Source organism: Syngnathoides biaculeatus, chromosome 23 (assembly GCF_019802595.1).
Source record: "Syngnathoides biaculeatus isolate LvHL_M chromosome 23, ASM1980259v1, whole genome shotgun sequence".
NCBI classification, from domain to species: domain Eukaryota; kingdom Metazoa; phylum Chordata; class Actinopteri; order Syngnathiformes; family Syngnathidae; genus Syngnathoides; species Syngnathoides biaculeatus.
The window spans coordinates 5,781,792-5,798,534 of record NC_084662.1 but is presented as its reverse complement, the minus strand read 5'-3'; the positions used below and the strand labels follow the sequence as shown (position 1 = coordinate 5,798,534).

At 53.9% G+C, this 16,743-nt stretch overlaps 1 protein-coding gene across 4 annotated transcripts; it reads left to right on the top strand.

Moving 5' to 3' along the window:
* Nucleotides 1-472: 472 nt before the first annotated feature.
* On the top strand, nucleotides 473-15,518 carry LOC133496858 (unconventional myosin-VI-like). Of its 4 annotated transcripts, none has more exons than XM_061812905.1 (36): nucleotides 473-706; nucleotides 2,005-2,128; nucleotides 2,620-2,689; nucleotides 2,771-2,844; nucleotides 3,201-3,330; nucleotides 3,417-3,522; nucleotides 3,599-3,654; nucleotides 3,726-3,823; nucleotides 4,049-4,213; nucleotides 4,301-4,381; nucleotides 4,966-5,146; nucleotides 5,645-5,789; nucleotides 5,867-6,024; nucleotides 6,096-6,187; nucleotides 6,526-6,598; nucleotides 6,668-6,795; nucleotides 6,867-6,962; nucleotides 7,045-7,206; nucleotides 7,658-7,696; nucleotides 7,771-7,864; nucleotides 8,509-8,639; nucleotides 8,974-9,051; nucleotides 9,140-9,269; nucleotides 9,631-9,721; nucleotides 9,945-10,095; nucleotides 10,177-10,385; nucleotides 10,468-10,546; nucleotides 10,924-11,084; nucleotides 11,227-11,265; nucleotides 11,440-11,475; nucleotides 11,549-11,587; nucleotides 11,938-12,044; nucleotides 12,110-12,241; nucleotides 12,403-12,429; nucleotides 14,320-14,538; nucleotides 14,616-15,518. In XM_061812905.1, the coding sequence occupies exons 2-36, from the start codon at nucleotides 2,012-2,014 to the stop codon at nucleotides 14,813-14,815; spliced, it is 3,894 nt and encodes a 1,297-aa protein (XP_061668889.1). In that variant the 5' UTR covers nucleotides 473-706; nucleotides 2,005-2,011; the 3' UTR covers nucleotides 14,816-15,518. The 4 variants fall into 4 exon arrangements, with proteins under 4 accessions (XP_061668889.1, XP_061668891.1, XP_061668892.1 ...); XM_061812906.1 differs by lacking the exon at nucleotides 473-706 and adding an exon at nucleotides 769-1,089; XM_061812907.1 differs by lacking the exon at nucleotides 12,403-12,429.
* Nucleotides 15,519-16,743: the final 1,225 nt, after the last annotated feature.

The following is a 16,743-nucleotide window of genomic DNA, read 5'->3' as shown; positions in this document are numbered from 1 at the left end:
GTTGTAATTCAGCCTCACCTGGTTGGAGTCGGCACGTTCTCCTCTGAGTCCGGAACGAGCTTTTGGCCAGCATGTCGGATCAATCCGCGGGAAAAACACATTTGAATAATTAGCTGAGTTGAGCTTTTATTACACGACAGCGTCGGAGTATTTTCCCCCCCCCCCCACTTACGAGCCTCATTGCAAGACACATTTTGAGTTGCGAGCTGTGTCCAATATCTAAAAAATATATACAACGTACTGTACTGTTATGTCCTCACGTGTGGGCAAGGAGAGCCACGCTGATGGAAGCACTTTTTTTTTTTTTTTTTGAGGACAAACTTGCCCGCGCCCCGACGGCGCTTCAGAAAACGAGTTTATTTACACTTTTGTTTTTTTTTTTTTTTTTAAATCAAAACGGCGGCTTTTCAATTCATTTCAATGTGCGCTGGCGAGAGGACTACTTTGGAGTTTTGGGAGACGGCGCCCCCGACAGGCGAGGAGGCGAGGCGCAGCCCGATCCCGGCCCGTGACGTCACGCGGCCACTTTCCCAGGCTGCGCGGCGCTGCGAAGGCGAAGCGCGAAGCGCGAGGGCGGTCGCACATTTGGCGACGGGAGCGGACGGCCGCCTCAGACGCCGACGGTTCGCTCGCTCACCTGCGCTTCCGGCCTAGCCGCTCCAGGAGGATCCGCTTTGGATTCTACCCGACCCGCCGGCCGCTCAAGGTGAGCCGAGCGACGGTGTTAGCTAACGACGACGACGGCGACGGTCGAGCCGGCGACCTCACGCTCCATTCACGCCTTTTTCCTGGTCGGGTCGTAACAGTGCTGCCATTATGGCTCACGTTGGGTTGACAAAGCCAACGTTGTTTGCTTCCATACCAGAGCCGAGAGCGGGCGCAGTGACGCTCTCCGGCTCGTTTGAAGCCTGTTAAAACGGCCGAACGGCCATCTCGCCATTGGGAGCCATACTTACTATCAGGCTCCCGAGTGACATTCGGCTACAGCTCGGGCTTCTTCGGGAAAAGCGTCAACTTTAACCCGGACTCGATGGCGCTGCCGTTGCCGCTTTGAGCGGAGAACGTGAACGCCGAATTCGACACCGGAAGGTGCGTTCGTTGTACCTAACCTTCTTGTGTTGGATTTTTTTTTTTTTTTTTCGTGTGTTTGGCTGCAAACAAAGTTAAGCGCGTGCGCGAGACATCCAGCCATCTTTCTTTTTTTTTTTTTTTTTTTTTTACAGGTGTTCGTGCGGTGGTTGCGCGCGCGCGCGCACGCACGCACGTTTTGCATGTCACGCACAAGGCCAAGAAAGGAAAATGTTGGATGAGAAAAATGACACAAACCGTTGTTGGGTCAAAGTGCCGTCTGAAAATATTCAGCTACATGAGCGTGTTTAGCTGAAAAATGACGACTTGTACTTTCCAATTGGGGTGACTTGATGAGGTCACGTGACTGGCGAGGGCCAAGGTGCGTCACTTGCTCGCTGGCGACCAATCTGCAGATGATTGACGTTTACGACAGACACGATTGCAGATCTCTTGATATGTAACCCTCGTTACGGGGGGCCGACGACACGGGGAAACTCGGCGTCCAATGAAAAGCGTCGTCGTCTGAAGAGGAAACCACAGCGCCCGTGCTCACGAGGGACGTGAAGATAAGAAACACGAGCGGAGGCCAAAGGTCCGGAAGATGGCTGATATTGGGCAAAGTAACAGATGGAGGGCGAGGAGGCCACGCCAGTGATGTCATAAATCAGTGACGTCACCGAGCAGACGTGAGGTTGTTGTCGCACGGTCGATCGGTTCGGAGGTCACGTGATGACGTTCCAATATGGGAACAACGGCCCGTTTGCAATGTCGCCGGTCAGCGGAGGATCTAAAAAGCGTCGTCCGGACCGTTTCCATGTCATCGGAGGCGCTCGGAACGTCGCCGCGAACGGACCCGCGTGTCCGACCCCCCCCCCCCCCCCGCTTTGGGATTTGGGAATGCTGAGCGTCTCGCTGTTGTTGTCGTTTCCCCAGAATCGACATGGAGGACGGAAAACCGGTGTGGGCGCCGCATCCGGCCGACGGCTTCCAGCTGGGAACCATCGTGGATATCGGGGCGGACAGCCTGACCATCCAGCCTCTCAAGCGGGACGCCAAGGTCAGATTTCAGACAAAGCGTCAAGTTACGGCCCAAATCCGCAAATGATTTACTCCCACCCCCCACGTGCAAAGGGGATGGTAACTGTGTACAGATGCCACAAGATGGCAGCAAAGAAAGCCGAGCCTAACCCCGTGGCTCATCGAGTGTGGTTGCCATCCATACGTGAAGGACATACGCAATCATGAAGCCGTCACACATCATCAAATAAGTCCCTTGTTAAATTATCCAACGCAAACAAACACAATCGTATTTTCTTTGGTGGGCCGATTCACTGAAAGACATAAAGCGCATTTGGTCAAAGTCGCCTCGGGGAGAAACTGCTCGCCGTCCTCGCCGCAGCCACACGATTGTCCCTATACGTCCGTTTGTGTCCATTTGACACTTCAGCACCAATTCCGATTCCCGTCCGGAATGAGAAAAGAATTTTGAACGTCAAAGAAGCCCGAGGGGAGGGCGGGAGTAGGTTTGAGTGTTTTACTTTTGTGCAGACGTTTGTGGCCGCCGTCAGTCAAGTGTTTCCCGCCGAGGATGACGTCAACAAACACGTCGAGGACAACTGTGAGTTCTCTTCTGCGATGACTTGAACGAGTTTGAATGTTGCGGCGAACTGATGAAGACGACGGGCGTCTCCTTGCGCAGGTTCTTTGATGTACCTCAACGAAGCCACCCTGCTCAACAACGTGCGTGTCAGATACAGCAAAGACAAAATCTACGTGAGTTCACCGTTACTGCCGGATATGACGGGCCAACGTACGGCACTCCCCCGATTCTTTATGCCACGCAAGAGGCGTCCGAACTACCGGTGGATTTGGATCCATATCCAAACGCAGTCAAATTTGAGCTTTTTCTATATTTGACTTCCAATTGTAGAAAGTACACAACTTTTGACTTCCAATCTGTGGAATCGGGCAAGTTTGAAAAGCATCTTCAAGACAAAAAGAGACGTAAAGCAAAGACGGGGGAGTTCACTTGTGGAAGGAAACCGGAAACGTTTATTCTTTAAAAACAAAAAAAGAGCAATACGACAATGTCAAATGAAATCAAATGTCACTTGCGTGTGCGCGCTCAGACGTTCGTGGCCAACATCCTGATCGCCGTCAACCCGTACTACGACATCCCGAAGCTGTACTCTCCTCAGACCATCGAGGAGTACCGCGGACGCTCGCTGGGGACGCTCCCGCCCCACGTCTACGCCATCGGTGCGACGCGCGTCTCGCCGCCGGGAGAGAGACTCTCACTCCTGCCGCTGACGTTTTTTTTTTTTTTTTTTTTGCTCGATATGCAGCTGACAAGGCCTACAGGGACATGAAGGTTCTGAAAATGAGTCAGTCCATCATCGTCTCAGGGGAGTCCGGCGCCGGAAAGACGGAAAACACCAAGTTTGTTCTCAGGTGAGGCGAAAGGCGCGGAATTGCCGCGGAAACCTCCCGTCGACGACGAGCTTCATCGTTCTCGTTCCGGCGACAGGTACCTCACGTCGTCGTACGGGACGGGCCAGGACATCGACGAGAGGATCGTGGAGGGTACGTCGACGGTCTCGGCCTTTCTTCTCCGTCGCGGTGTGACCTTTGCTGTCATTTTCTGCCCCGAGCAGCAAACCCGTTGTTGGAGGCCTTCGGGAACGCCAAAACCGTGCGCAACAACAACAGCAGTCGCTTTGGCAAGTTTGTGGAAATCCACTTCAACGAAAAGGTATCACGCAAGCGGAACATCGCACATCGACTGATTCTCACGGTTTTCGCTCTTACTTTTTGACCGACCGCTAACCTTAAAAAAAAAAAAAAAAAAAAAACCGGCAGCGTTTGCCACCTTTCGCCGTTTGAGGGAAATAACTCGGAGGTACACGCGTCGAATGGGACAATCCAAGAAGACTGGACACAAGCGCATCACCTGCCTTCTGCATGCGTTTGTGTTTAGAACACGGTGGTCGGGGGCTTCGTGTCGCACTACCTTCTGGAGAAATCTCGCATCTGCCGCCAGAGCGCGGAGGAGAGGAACTACCACATCTTCTACCGCCTGTGTGCCGGCGCACCGGACGACATTCGACTCAAGTTTCACCTCAGCTCTCCGGACACGTTCAGGGTATGACGAGAATCTGCACAATAGGGGGCAGCGCCGCCGGGCCGATGTTGCAGCTGTGTGTGTGTGTGTGTACTTTTTCTTTCTCAGTACCTGAACAGAGGATGCACTCGCTTCTTTGCGTCCAAGGAGACGGACAAGCAGATCATGGAGAACCGCAAGAGTTCAGAGGTAGCCTTCATTTTGTCACACTGTCGTCTCGCGCACGGAGACAAGACGGAAGGTTTCCCTTTAACTTTGCTGAATAGATTCGTTTAACGGAGCCCGCCTTGAGCCGTCACCTTGGCGTGGCGGAGGGATTTGTGCGTCCGAATGATTTTTAGGAGCTCGGTTGTCTGGGGGCTTCATGCTCCTCGTAGGGTCACCCGTGGCAAAGACGTCCTAGGTAAGGGACCAGACAGCGTGGCTCCATAAATCCCTAGAACTAGTACAAAAACTGGATCGAGGCTTCCCTTGCCCGGACGTGGGTCTGCGCCCGTGGGCCCCGGCGGGGCGAGGCCTGAGAAGGTAACGTGGGTCCCCCTTCCAATGGGCTCGTCACCTGCGGGAGGGGCCATAGGGCGATCCGATCCCCGGCTACACAAGATGGCTCTCTCTCGCCTCTCCGTCAGGGAGGGAACCTGAACTGCCGCGTGAGGTCCAGAATTTCTGCCTCGATATAGTCGGGCTCGGGCTCTGGTACCAGTACTCGTGAGAGGGGTGGGACTCTCCGAGCAGGTGTGGTTCTATTTATTGCGACTGTTTTGCTACTGCAGCACGTGAAGGCAGGCCCCCTGAAGGACCCCCTGCTGGACGACCACGGCGACTTCCAGCGCATGCTGGTGGCCATGAAGAAGATCGGCCTGGACGACGTGGAGAAGTTGGATTTGTTCCGCGTGGTGGCCGGCGTACTGCACTTGGGCAACGTGGACTTCGAGGAGGCGGGGAGCACCTCAGGTCGAAAGCGCCGAGTCGTTTGCACCCAGTTAGTTGGCCAGCGGGCAGAATACCACGACATGCGAGGGTCACCGACAGGAGCGTCCTCCAAATAACGCGCCGCCGATCGGACTTTTTGATTTCGGCCCAATGTTGGAGCAGTTTCAAACCATTTCATTGTTCACTGCTCTGTTTTGTATTGATATTTATTGAGTTCCTCCCCTATTAATTCATTGTTGACTATTATATTGGGAGGAAGTACTCACGCGACTTCTCATACAGTAAATGACTCTCTTATTTCGATACTATAGAATTCAAGGTATTTTGAGCAAAGAAGAAGTAGCTCTCGGTTGCAAAAATGTCGGTGACCTTCCCACGAGGCCAGTAGGGGGCCTCGAGGGACTGCTGATAGCGAGCGGATGGCGCTCGGAGAGCGACGCGACGGCGACCCCCGACACGTCCGTACCGGCGTTGCGTTCCGAAGGAGTCTGGAACTCGGTCTCAATGTGCGTCCCGCAGGCGGCTGCAGCATCAAGAAGCAGTCGGGCCAAACGCTGCAGCACTGCGCTGAGCTCCTGGGTCTGGACCAGCAGGAGCTGCAAGGAAGCCTCACCTCCAGGGTTATGCTGACCACAGCAGGGGGCGCCAAAGGAACCGCCATCAAGTAGGCCGCCTTCCTTCCTTCCTTCCTTCCTTCCAGGAGCTCACGCCTGCGCTGATTGTTTTTTGGGCGTCGGCCAGGGTTCCTCTGAAAGTGGAGCAGGCCAACAACGCTCGCGACGCTTTGGCCAAGGCGGTGTACAGCCGACTGTTCGACCACGTGGTCACCAGGGTCAACCAGTGCTTCCCTTTCCAGTCGTCCGCCAACTTCATCGGCGTGTTGGACATCGCCGGATTCGGTGGGTAAACGCGCCGCGCCTCTCCTCTCCTGGCCTCGCCGCTGACGTATTACGCTTCCCGTTCTGTGCAGAGTACTTTGAACACAACAGCTTTGAGCAGTTCTGCATCAACTACTGCAACGAGAAGCTGCAGCAGTTCTTCAACGAGCGCATTCTTAAAGAGGTCGGTCGGCATCCTCGCCAGCAGCACACCCCAACCCAAAGAAAGTTTTCGGTCCATTTGAACATTTTCACCTTCTCGCATTGCGGCCATTGAAAATAAAAAAAAAAAAAAAAAACCAGGACCACCGTCTCGTCAGCTGAAGGCCCAGAACATGAATGCGCTTCATGGCAAATATTAAATGGCTCACGCTCCCACCGCCGCCGGGATTCAAACCGTCGACCCTTCGGTCGCGTTGAAGGCAAAGCCGACCTAAACTCCTTCTTGAACTTGCCTCACCATTTTAATGTCAGCACCTGTCACGTTTCCCCAAGGTAACACAATGCGGTCTTCACCCACAGGAACAAGAACTGTATCAGAGAGAGGGCCTGGGGGTCAACGAGGTTCACTACGTAGACAACCAGGACTGCATCGGTAGGACAGACTCATCGCTCGGACTCCGGGCCTGGACTCTGCTCTGTGATGTGGACTTTTGCTTTGCAGACCTGGTGGAGGCCAAGGTCCTGGGAATCTTGGACATCCTGGACGAGGAAAACCGGCTCCCCCAGCCCAGCGACCAGCACTTCACCGACACGGTCCACAGCAAACACAAGAACCACTTCCGCTTGACCGTAAGTCCGACATCTTTTCGGCTTCCTGCGAAGGAATGCCGTTTGATTTGCGTGCGCGTGGCGTGCGCCAGATACCGAGGAAGTCCAAGCTGGCAGTCCACAGAAACGTGAGGGACGACGAAGGATTCATCGTCCGGCACTTCGCGGGAGCCGTCTGCTACGAGACGGTGCGTTCTGCGGCCGGCGTGAAAATCCTTCGGCGGGCTCGGGAAAAGCAGGCCAACCGGTCCTTACCTTCTTGTTCCTCAGAACAAGTTTGTGGAGAAGAACAACGATGCGCTGCACACGTCGCTAGAGTGTCTGCTGAGCGAGTCCAGCGACCGATTCATCCGAGAACTCTTTGACAATGCCAACGACGCCAAGCAGAGAGCCGGAAAACTGGGATTCATCAGCGTGGGAAACAAGTTTAAGGTGACACGCGTGGCAAAACCGCAGCAGACTCTAAATTGCGGCGAAGGAGCCGAGCGCTCCATCCCGAGAACGAGCGATGACGGCTACAAGCGGCAGAAAAGAGCCGCTGCCGGTGGCTCGGGCATCACCACCCCCGGTGGAGTGTTTAGGGAAAAGTTTACGGCACCAGCGGGTTCGGAGCCAACCCGGGTTCTGATTCCGCCAAGCGATCCTGGCTAAACTTCCACACTCTCGAGTCAAAAGAGGGCAAAAACGGAATATGGGAGCGTCGGCCAAGATGTGCCAGCAGCCAACTCTTTGTGCTTCTGTAGATCAGGAAGAGTCGGATTGGATTTTCCATTTTTGGAGAATTGTCCAAGGAGTCACCGTTCACATTTGCGGCACGTTTCTGTTTTGTCTGTTTGTACCGCTGCCACTTAAAGCTGTGCGTTTCTTCTTCTTCTTCATGCAGACTCAACTGAACATTCTCCTGGACAAGTTGCGCAGTACGGTCAGTGCGACCTACGACCTCTGACCCAAAGCCGGACCTCGGCGTGACCGTGTTTTCTTGTTGTACCGGCTCAGGGTTCCAGTTTCATCCGCTGCATCAAACCCAACTTGAAGATGGTCAGTCACCAGTTTGAGGGAGCGCAGATCCTCTCCCAACTGCAGTGCTCAGGTCAGTCGGCGCCGAATGCAATGAGGTTGCGGACAGCTAAAACATAATCCTAATAATAATCGTCAGCAGCGTTCACTTCTTAAGTCAAACTATTGATGTTACGCACGATTGACGATGTGGTGACTCGGGCAGACGCGGCACGCGACTTCTCGTGCGTGGTACACGCTGCCCAAGATTGTTGGCACGATGGGTTTCGGACCTGAACATCCATTGTCGACTTTTCTCATTAGCAAAGCGAGCTTGAGCTCGGACTTGCGAGCCCAAACTTGAGGTACGAGAGCTGTCCGTCCGTTGGAGGCGGCGCAGCGTGCAAATCTGCGGCCGTATCCGAATTTTGGCTCGATTGCGCCTCATCAAAGCAGTTACAGCATCTTTGCGTTCTCTTCCGTAACATGAAAAGTTAAAAAAAAAAAAAAATGTGCAGGCGACTGGAACAGATGAATTGCATTTCTCTCCATATGTTTTGAAATCAGAGACGTGTAACTGGCATCTCAAGGCACCGCCTGGGTCTTGTGAGTTTGGACCCACACGGCAGAGTGTCGCTACCAACTGGAAATTGGAAAATTAGAAAATTGGAAAATGGTGACAAGTTGTGGGTGGACGGAAGAGCACCCAAAGACAATGAACTCAAACTTCCCGACCAGGTATGGTGTCCGTGCTGGACCTGATGCAGGGCGGCTTCCCCTCCAGGGCTCCTTTCCACGAACTCTACAACATGTACAAGCGCTACATGCCGCCCAAACTGGCACGCCTCGACCCGCGCCTCTTCTGCAAGGTCAGTCCACAAGGGACCCGGAGGTTTCCCCTCGGAGCCGCGGCGGGGGTGGCCAGACGTAACGTAAGCGTAGTGCTCGTACTTCCGTCGACTTTTTCAAAGTCTGGCGTCGGTTCTGTTTATGGCAGGAATGTCACTTATCCACTACTTTCCTAATTGCAAGTATTCCTTGGTAATGTACGCCGCACACGTTCCGGTTCACGACTTGAAGTGGCCCATCTCAGAGAGTTGCCACGTCGCCCTTCAAAAACGGGCAAATTGTAGTCCGGCGCGCGCTTGGCGGTTGCGGCGGTGGTGCCGCTGTTCTTCTTTGGTGATGTTGTGCGTGTCACAGGCCTTGTTCAAAGCTTTGGGTCTGGACGAGAAGGACTACAAGTTCGGACTGACTCGAGTGTTCTTCCGACCCGGCAAGGTTGGCGCCGCACGTGCCGATGGCGACCGGCCCCTCCTCGACTTTTTCCTGATGGAGTCGCTCGCGTTTCCTCTGTCTCTGTTTTAAGTTTGCCGAGTTTGACCAAATCATGAAGTCTGACCCGGACCACCTGGCAGAACTGGTGCAGCGCGTCAACACTTGGATCATCCACAGCCGCTGGAAGAAGGTCCAGTGGTGCGCGCTGTCCGTCATCAAGCGTAAGTGCTGGCGCGCTTCGTGTTGCCGTAGCGACAAACGGAGTTGAAGGGCAACACTTGAGACGTTCGCCGTCCTGGGCCGCGTGGACCTCTTCCTCCTCAGTCTCGTCCACCGGCACCTCCCCATCCTCCTCGGCATCCTCGTCTTGTCCCGGGCCTCACCTCCTCCTTCTTTCCCTCCTCGTCTTCATCTTCATCCCCCTTGTCCGCCTTTTGGTCTCCTCGCTTTGGTCCCCCGGTGTGCTTCTCAAGCGTACTTGTCCTCAGTCGTCTCCCGGGCCGGGGCTGGCTCGCCCGCTCCTCGGCCTCCCGAAGAAGCGAGAAGTGTCCTGTTGACTTGTCTTGTTGTGTTTGTGGGCAGTGAAGAACAAGATGTTGTACCGTCGCGGCGCCTGCCTGGTCGTGCAGAAGACGGTGCGCATGTGGCTGTGCAAGAAGAAGCACAAACCGCGGTGGGTGGCTCACCGCCATTCTTCATCCTCCTCCTCACGTCTGCCCGAGATGTTCAATCTTTATCCCGGGCGACTTTCTCCAAGCAACATTTCGACTTCGTCGACCGCCCCGCGTGTGCTCCCGTCGCCACGGAAACCTGGAGCCGCGTGCGGCTTATTTGGGCAAAACGCGTGACGTCCCATCACGGGCAACGTGCGCGTAACGTGCGTTTGCTTGCTTCAGGATCGACGGGCTGGTCAAGGTGCGCCACCTGAAGAAGAGAATGGCGCTCTTCAACGAGGTGGTGGCGGGACTCAAGGAGGGCAAAGAGGAGATGAGCGCCCAAGTGGAGCGGCTGGACGGCGACATCCACGCCCTCATGCTCAAAATCAAAGTGGGTCGGAGACGGCCGGGCGGGGCGGCCCGGCGGCGCTGCGATGTCATCGAGTGTCGTTTTCCACCTCCCGGTCGTCAGGGCACGGCGATGCGGCGAGCCGACATCGAGCGCGAACACCGCGACCTGGTGGTGCGCTCGGAGCAGCTGCTGAGCGCCCTGCAGAACAAGAAGAAGGAGGAGGAAGAACGCGAGCGTCTGCGCCGCATCCAGGAGGAGATGGAGAGGGAGAGGAAGAGGAGGGAGGAGGAAGAGCGCCGCCGACGCGAGGAGGACGACGAGAGACGGCAGTAAGTTTGGGAACTCGTCATCCCCGCCCGAAACCGCTTTGACACGTGTGGAAAACAACAACCAAAAAACTGTTCCTCCCAGGAAAGCTGAGATGGAGATGAAGAGGAAGCAAGAAGAGGAGGAGAGGAAGAGGAGGGAGGAGGAGGAGAAGAAGCTGCAGGTGGGTGCGTCTTTAAACAAAGCGCAGGGCTGAGGGGTCGCGGATGGCTCGGTCACGGCGACTGACTGGCGACCCTGCCCTTGACTTCCGGGTTGCCGTATTTTTTTTTCCATTGACTTGAAGTGTGAGCAATGGCGCCGATGTCTAAAGGAGGAAATGTCCGCTCGCGCGTGTGAGGACTGGGACCTCAAGTGGACAAATGACATACCTGCACCTCTCCCAAGTATCGCATATCAAACGTGCAGATTTTGATTTACTGGCGTTTTTTTGCGCAATAAAGAAGGTAGCTCAGAAAGCGACCAAACGTTGCCCAAAATTGTTTCCGTAAAAGTCAGGACTTGGTTCGTTCGTTCGTTCGTGTGTGTGCGTGCCTGTAGCTGGAAATCTCGCAGCAGCTTGAGGCGGATCGCGAGGAGGAACTCTCGCGTCAGGCGGTCCTGGAGCAGGAGCGGCGAGACCGAGAGTTGGCGCTGAGGATCGCGCAGAGCGAAGCAGAACTCATCCCGGACGAATCGCAGAGCGACGCCGCCCTCCGCAGGTAAACGTCAAACACCCCCCCGTCCGTCCCCTACCCCGACGGCTCGGACTAGCTCAATGCTGACATATAACGCCATAGACGGGCTAACGGGAATGAGCGTGGCCCTCGTGTTTTTAACGTGTCGTTGTTCTCCTCCCGGCAGCGCCGAGTCGTCGCTTCCTTCGTCTCCGGAGCGAGCAGCGTAAGACCTTTGAACTTTGGCCTTCACATTGCGACCCTCTAACCTCTGACCTCCGACCCTTGCATGCCCTAACCTTGGAGTCTGACAGGATGCGTCTCCTGATTGGACCTCAGGGTGACGCGCTCATGTCAGTTGTGGTTTTTTTGTGACCGTGGTGTGATGTTTTGTTTTTAGCGGTTCCGCCGGTCCCAAAGTGGCAACTTTGAGCATGTACGTAACACACACACACACAAAGAAAACGAAACGTGGCTGTGCTGAGAATCACGACGATGAAACGTTGTAGGGAGGAGATGGCGAAGGAAATGAGCGAGCTCCTGGCGAGGTGCGTGCAAACGTCGCTGACTCGTCGTCGCCCGATCGCTCGGTGGTGGTCTCGCTCACTGATTTGGTTGGCCGGCGACCGTCAAATCGGCTCTAAACCCCGCCGCGCGTTGATTATTTGGTCGGCGATCCAGCGTCGCGGCGAATGCTTTTACTTTGAAATCCACATAATCAGAAAAGGTGATGGCTAAACAGGAAGCGTGTCGAGAGACATCCCGGTGCGAAGCCACTTTGGCGGTCTCGCGGTGACTCCGCCCATCTACTTCCTCTTCCTGTCGAGCAGCTCTGACTGCAGAATAGATTTTTTGGGGTTTTTCCGTTGACCTTTGGTTTGTTTCCCGTCGTCGTCAGAGGTCCTCAGGTTCAGGCCAGCAAAGCGGCCGGCGGCGCCAACGGCAAATATCAACTCAGCAAGTGGAAGTACGCCGAGCTCAGGGACGCCATCAACACTTCCTGCGGTGAGAGGGAGCGACCGCGACCGCCCGCGCCTTGACGTGCGTTGACGTGCGCGTGCGTTCCGTAGACATCGAGCTGCTGGCGGCGTGCAGAGAGGAGTTCCACCGCAGGCTCAAGGTTTACCACGCCTGGAAGTCCAAGAACAAAAAGCGCAACGCCAACGCGGAGCTGCGGGCGCCCAAATCGCTCAGCGACTACGGTACGTACGTCGCTGACGTGCTTGTCGGTGAGCGTGTTTGGCCGCTGACACACACAACCACCGTATAGAGGGTCCCAGTCCACGTCGTTGCGTCCCCCCTCCGTTTCTTCACTTCCTGTCCTTGTGCGCGCATGCGTGTGTAACGCAATGTTTCCTTTCAGGTGGGGCGGCACCCGTGACAAAAGGCCGTAAGTGTTTTTGGAACGTTTAACGCACATCACTACTAACCCCGCCCTGCCCACGATGGTGTCTTTTCCCGCTTAGCTGCTGGGAATTTTTTTTTTTTTTTTTTTTTCCCCCAACGACAGCTTCTGTAAGGGAAGGGGAGGGTTTCCATGGCAACCTGTTTTGGCACACGCGGTCGGGCCGCTCGTCGCGGTCCGTACTACCAGACGTCGGCGCTTCCGTATTCGGGCATCAGTTGCACCGCAGCGGTATCGTCTAGACCGCGGGTGTCAAAAACTCAAGGCCCGGGGGCCACGTCCGGCCCGCCGCAAGAGTTTATGTGGCCCGCGAAGGCAAATCATGTGTATCAACTTCCATGAAATTGTAAAATTCAAATTATATAAATTACAACGTTGAGATTTGACGAGCATTTTTGTGTTGCCAAACAACAATAGCTTGGAAAACCCATTACCCTTGATTTCATGTGTAAATAAAAGGAAGCGGTTCAAGATATTTATCGTTTCACAGCCATTTGAAGTAAACCACAACTACAATGTGGCTCGCGCCAAAAATGAGTTTGACAACCCTGGTCTACACTTTTCAGTAAATTATGAAGAAATGAAAAACAAACAAAAAAAAAAAGTTGTAAAATGTTAACGTCCTTTTTCCTCCTGCTACGTGTTTGGCATAAAACAGTAAAAAGAAAAAAATGTAAAAAAAAGGATTGGAAGTCGAGGTTATTGCGAAGCATTCTCTGAAAACCTAAACATTCGGGTTCGGAATAGCGTCCTCGGAAAAAATATTGTCTCTAGTTATGAAGGAAAATTCCGGGTGAAAATAGGAAAAAGTAGACGTTGGATTGGCAGCCCCCAAATTCCACCGAAAGTCAAGATCCTGGATCTGGAGAGCCGCTCTCCCGTTGGCTACCGCCCAGCATCTTCCTGGCATCCCATTGGCTAGGGGGGATGTCAATCTTTACCCATGATGCTTTTCATTTCCCTCGCACAGTCGACTGTCACCCAATCACACGCTAGCACGCGCGTTGCTAAGTTTTCTTCACCAGCGGCCCCAAGAAACTTTAGTGCGATGAAGTTGGGCGCGGGTATATCTTTTCCGTCAGCTATCAAACGTTTGCCTCGTCGTCTCTTGGCGTAGTCGCCCAATGCCAAACATCATTTATATGATTCTTTACATGGTGTACTTTGAATGCTTATTTTTGGCGGAACGGATTAGGCTATTGACATGTAAAATGCGCTTCTACTTGGGAAAAAATTCACGTGACGAGCGTGTGAATTTTGTGAGGAGAAACAAAACGCAGACACGCCACAACCCAGTGAAGTACACACACACACACACACACACACACACACCTCACGTTTCTCCGTACAACTTGTTGTCCGTCTCGCCGTTGTTGTTCCTCTCTCTCTCTCTCTCCTTTTTTCTTTCCTTCCGCGACCTGACTAACATCGGCCATTCCAAGTGTGCGCTTTCCACGCTTGTAGTGTTGACGATCGTTCCCAATCGCTCAACATCCCGTGAGTCTGCCGTGCGTTCACCGTACAGCGAATCAATAGTTTGATCGGGAGGCCACAGAAGGGCCACGTCGTGACGGGAGCGAGACGGAACGACGTTCCGTGCGGTCGTAGCAGCTGCGTTGGGAATCCGTCTCGGGTCATCTCTGCCACTCAAAACCTTCTTAATTGGCCAAAAAAAAAAAGGCCTCAACTACCAATAAACAAATAACTAATCAATTGGCACAAGACCCCCGCTGGTGACTCGACTTGACCTCTGGGTTAACTCGGACACCCGTGGGTGAAGCACGACTCCAGTCAGATTCCCGACGGGGGCGATCGAGCCCCGAACGGCCGCCGCAGGCTCACCCGAACCCCCCCCCGCCACGTGCGTCTCCGCAGCCCGGCAGAACCCGGCCCCCCCCGTTCCGGCCCGCCGGCGCGAGGCATCGCCGGACCGGCAGCAGCGCTTCTTCCGCATCCCGTTCGTCCGGCCGGCGGACCAGTACAAGGAGCCGCAGGGCAAGAAGAAAGGCTGGTGGTACGCCCACTTCGACGGGCCCTGGATCGCCCGTCAGATGGAGCTGCACCCCGACAAGCACCCCATCGTCCTCGTGGCCGGTGAGCGCTGATCCTGATTTCAATTTGACCCTTAAGAAAAAAGGCCCCTGACGGAAACGCAAACGTCCGGGCGGCAGGCAAAGACGACATGGAGATGTGCGAGCTGAGTCTGGACGAGACGGGCCTGTCCCGCAAGAGGGGGGCCGAGATCCTGCCCCGCCAGTTCGAAGAGATCTGGGAGCGCTGCGGCGGGGTCCAGTACCTGCGCAGCGCCATCCAGAACCGGCAGGCGCGACCCACCTACGCCACCGCCATGCTGCAGGCCGCCTTCAAGTGAGCGGTCGCCGGCCGGGCCCCGGCAAGGAGTCGGCAAATGTGGGTTTTTTTTTCTTGTCCTCTGGTGGTTTTCATGTCGAGGCCTTAAGTCTGTCGGGACCCTTTTGTGGGCCAGTGGAAGTCGGGAGGCCCCCCCGCGCACCCCCCACTTTGTTTACGGGCTAGGAAGCAGCATCAGGTGAAAGCTTTTAACTCGTGTGTGATTAACGGAGGCTGGAGGCCAAACGTGGACGCTGATGAATTGCATTTAATGATCACGCCTGCAAATGTGAATTAACGACCAATAATGATGATGAAGTTTTCTCTCACGCTTTTCGCCTCTGCAGCTACATCTCAATCAATTAGAATCGTGTCAAAATCTTCAACACAGAAATACTTGATTTTGATCACGGCGGGACCGCCTCGCACATCATCAGCTCCACGCTTACACTTCTGTTTGTTGGCCCGGCGTTTTCTTTTCTTTCTTTTTGCCCCAGTAGGCCACTTTTCTCTCAGATCCCCAAAGCCCGCACGCGAGGGCAAGCGAGGATCGGTTGTTTTCTGTGCGCCCGGAATCAGACCAGCTCGCCCCGCGACCCGTCTGGGGAAGAACGCTACAGAAGCTGGATGGCTGGGTGGTTTTCCAGCAGACAAAAATCCCAAATTTACCATCTCTGTTATGAAAGACACAATAAAACGGAATTTTCATGTAGAAATTAAGCAGACATTTGCCCTCTGAAGTCTTTTTCCAGCTGTCTAAATCGTGTACGATTTCCTGAAATAAATGAACTTTTCTAGCGGAATACAAGCATTCTTATTTATTGAGATGTACCTGCGAGCGGTCGCCACGATGATTAGCCGCATCGGCCTTCCCGTGCTTTTGCAGCGGCGGCAGCTTAGTTGCGTTAGTGTGACGGTTTAGCCGTGAGCTTATGAGCAGTTAGCTGCCTTAGCGTAATGAGTTGCCGGGTTCGGTGCCTTGCATCGCGTTTTAGCGAGTTAATGAGCGCCCAGCTGCGTCAGCATAACAAGTTGTCGGGCTAGCTGCGTTAGCATGGCGTTTCAGCCACAAGCTTTAGCGGCGATCCAATTGACCCCTCCGTACGGGGCACTTAACCACGCCTCCTGAAGTGACGTCACGCCACGTGCGCTGACGTGAGACAACCAATTCGTAAAAATGGCAAATACAATACAATACATTCTGAACTGAGACAGACTCCATGATTTTGATTTCATTCAAATCAACGATATTATAGATTCTAAATACAATACATTCTGAACTGAGAGAGACGCCGTGCTTCTGATTTCATTCAATCGTTCACACGTAGCAATGTTATGCTAGCGGAGAACGTCTCATTCATTTATACGAGACGTGGATTAAAAATCAAATTTAGGGCATATCTTCGTGCAAACACAGTCTGGTTAAGCGTCTGGCCGCGAGCCAGCGAGAAATCGATACGTTTGTGCAGTCCGATCATCGCTCAATTTCGCTCAACAAAGAATAAGTGTGTCAATTGTTCACACGTCGCGGTGTTATGCTAGCGATGAACGTCTCATTCATTTATACGAGACGTGGGTTAAAAATCAAATTTAGGGCATATCTTCGTGCAAACACAGTCTGGTTAAGCTTCCGTCGCGAGCCAGCAAGAAATCGATACGTTTGTGCAGTCCGATCATCGCTCAATATCGCTCAACAAAGAATAAGTGTGTCAATCGTTCACACGCAGCGGTGTTATGCTCGCGAAGAACTTTGAATTCATTTATACGAGACGTGGATTGAAAATCTAATATAGGGCATACCTTGGTGCAAACATATGTGTTCCGGTTGATATTAGATGGATTTAGTTGACGATGCGGTCTTCCACAAAGTTTGATCCAACGAAGGCATTTTTCGTACCGGGTCTTCGGTTTTGGAAAGGGTACGAATCGAAGTCCCACCGACTCGCCTTT

Bases quoted from the DNA above. Each gene is read 5' to 3' on its own strand.
- LOC133496858 (XM_061812905.1), top strand. From the start codon at position 2,012: ATGGAGGACGGAAAACCGGTGTGGGCGCCGCATCCGGCCGACGGCTTC. The intron at 6,188-6,525 runs GTCGGTCGGCAT...CTTCACCCACAG, and splicing joins ACGAGCGCATTCTTAAAGAG to GAACAAGAACTGTATCAGAG. The intron at 6,963-7,044 runs GTGCGTTCTGCG...CTTGTTCCTCAG, and splicing joins GAGCCGTCTGCTACGAGACG to AACAAGTTTGTGGAGAAGAA.